General features: G+C 39.2%; 1 protein-coding gene across 3 annotated transcripts in view; it reads left to right on the forward strand.

The window, feature by feature from the left end:
- The first annotated feature begins 626 nt into the window (after positions 1-626).
- Positions 627-2,546, forward strand: part of LOC135110106 (sulfotransferase 1A1-like) — a 9,764-nt gene continuing 7,844 nt past the window's right edge. Inside the window, exons 1-3 of one of the 3 annotated variants that reach the window (XM_064022062.1) lie at positions 627-786; positions 2,071-2,264; positions 2,354-2,499. In XM_064022062.1, coding sequence (XP_063878132.1) covers positions 2,097-2,264; positions 2,354-2,499 — 314 coding nt within the window. In that variant the 5' untranslated portion in view covers positions 627-786; positions 2,071-2,096. Of the gene's footprint in view, positions 787-2,057; positions 2,265-2,353; positions 2,500-2,546 lie in introns of all 3 variants that reach the window. The other 2 variants (XM_064022070.1, XM_064022077.1) reach the window with 2 other exon arrangements.

The following is a 2,546-nucleotide window of genomic DNA, read 5'->3' on the forward strand; positions in this document are numbered from 1 at the left end:
CAACTCAGAATGCCTGACTTTGTAGAAGCTGTTTTAGCTTGAGATGAGATATGGAGTCTCCAGTTTAGATTATTAGTAATCATAAAGGATTGACTGAGGATGTTCAGTGTAGAGGAGAGGGGCAGCTGAGTGACATTACAGAAGAGGGAATAGTTGAGTTGATAGATGGAGGAATTGAGTTTTTGAGGCATTGAACAATAATTATTTTGCTCTGCTCCAAACAGAAATTCGAGAGATTAGAAGTTTGGCGTTCTGTGACTTCCCTGCATGAACTGTTTAATTCCTGTTAGGTTGGATGCTTATGAAAATACATGTCAAAGTGCCCGTCCTATCCCGCGGAAGCTGTGGGACAGAAGTTGCATCACCTGCTGGTGAACGGTGGCCAGATAGAATGTTATTCCCATAATGAATGATCGTTGCCTTCCGATTTCGTTCGGAATTCATTTTTTTTTTTTTCTACTGACGTTCTTATGAAATTTTTATGTATATTAATGTTTATTACTCTAAATTCATAGCATTCGTGTCTCAGGGAGCCATGGCTTCATTCCGTGAACTGAGTGTTACATTATAAAAAAGGAAAAAATATCGAGAACGAAGTATAAAATTTCATTCGTTCAAGGTCGACATTATAAAGCAGTATGGTGAGGCGCGTTATCTTTACAAGATGACAATCTCACACAACAACAGCGTTGATTCACAAGCACAAATCCAGAACGCAGTTGCAGTAAGTACAAGTCAGAATTGTCATCTCCCAGGAAAAGAGTATCTTCTGGAAACATTTAAAAGGTAAATACAATCATCTATAACGGTTGCCCACCGTCCGCTGGTTAACTTATTTATAAATTTCTCTCTTTCCGTTATTATAACTCTCTCTCTCTCTTTCTCTCTCTCTCTCTCTCTCTCTCTCTCTCTCTCTCTCTCTCTCTCTCTCTCTCTCTCTCTCTCTCTCCGTTACACAACATTTGAAAAGAAGTCATATACATAAAAATGGAGGCGGTATCTTATTGTATATATTGCGTTTCGAGCAAGGTGCCCGTTACCAGAAAGATATAGATAAATTAGAACGAGTTCAGCGTAGAGTAACAAAACTTGTACCAAACCTAAGAAACAAACCATGCGAAGAGCGTCTTAAATAATTAAATTCATTCCCATTAACACAAAGAAGACTAAGGGCTACTTAATACAGGTGTTTAAAATCATCAAAAACATTGATAACATGGACTGCAGTAAATATTTCACGATAGATTTTTCAAATTACACGCGAGAAAATGGTTGCAAAATTGTTGGGAAATTCTTAAAATCTCATGATTTTTTATTTATTTTTTTTTTTTTCCTCCGCCGTGTAGTTAATCTATGGAATGGGCTTCCTCAAGACTTGATAGACTGCAACACCGTAGAGGCTTTTAAATGCCGTCTGTATTTATTCATTTTTTTTTATTATTATTATTTTATTTATTTATTTTTTTTTTTGTTATCTATTTTATTTATTTTTTTATTTATTTATTTATTTACTTTTTTTTTGGTCTCCAATCCGCAGCTAACACCGTTAGAGATTAACTTCCTTACCTTCAGGAAATGGGGCTTCTCATTTTACCTATTTTCATTCTTTCTTATAAAATTTGCTTCAGGTTTTTTCTTCTCTAACTCAGCATAGTATTTTTTTTTTCTGACTTGTTTCCTGTAAGGTTTATGCCGAAGGGAGTGGAGGGTGGGGAGATAATCTTCTGTTTTACTATCCTTGTCTTCTTCTGTCACCTTAGTAGTCATAGGTCAGTTCGTCTCGTGAGGACGACATGTTCTGTTGTAGCCTGTGTTTCTATGTAACTCTCTCTCTCTCTCTCTCTCTCTCTCTCTCTCTCTCTCTCTCTCTCTCTCTCTCTCTCTCTTGATGCTAATTTGAAAGCCCACCACTGCTCCTTATGGCGCCACTTTACCTTATGCTTTAAATTCTTTAGTTGGAGAAAAGTGAGTGAGTTTTATAATGTTCCTTCGAGAGTCAGTGTGTGGAAACTTTCTGCGTGATAGTCTTTTATGACTGATTCCGCGTACGTACTCAGCTCTGTCCTCCAGCAGTGTCATACATCGGGCAGTACATAATGAGCAGGCAGCTGTTGAGTGGCCACAAGGTGGAGCAGGCGAGTGAAGAGGTAGTCAAGAATATGAAGATATTATCTTTCATTCACGGGGTGGTCCGGATTCTGCCTGAGGGCTGGCTGTATCCTGGGACAGCCCCCACCTTCATCGACAGGATAAGCAACATGAAGGTACTCACATGCGTTCATCATTCCTATGTATGGCTTAGTCCATGGACGACACTTTTGCCGTAAGTTCACCGTGGTGGTTTCTCCCCCAGTTCAGAAGCGATGACGTGATGGTGATGACCTTCCCCAAGTGCGGCACCACTTGGATGCAAGAGATTGTGTGGACCATGCTGCACAACCCTAACTTGGACAACCCCAAGGAAGACGAAACAATATTTTTACGTAGTCCAGACCTCAGGTGTGTGTGTGTGTGTGTGTGTATTCTTTGAAAATAGTATGTCAAGT

Source organism: Scylla paramamosain, chromosome 2 (genome assembly GCF_035594125.1).
Source record: "Scylla paramamosain isolate STU-SP2022 chromosome 2, ASM3559412v1, whole genome shotgun sequence".
Taxonomy (NCBI): Eukaryota; Metazoa; Arthropoda; class Malacostraca; order Decapoda; family Portunidae; genus Scylla; species Scylla paramamosain.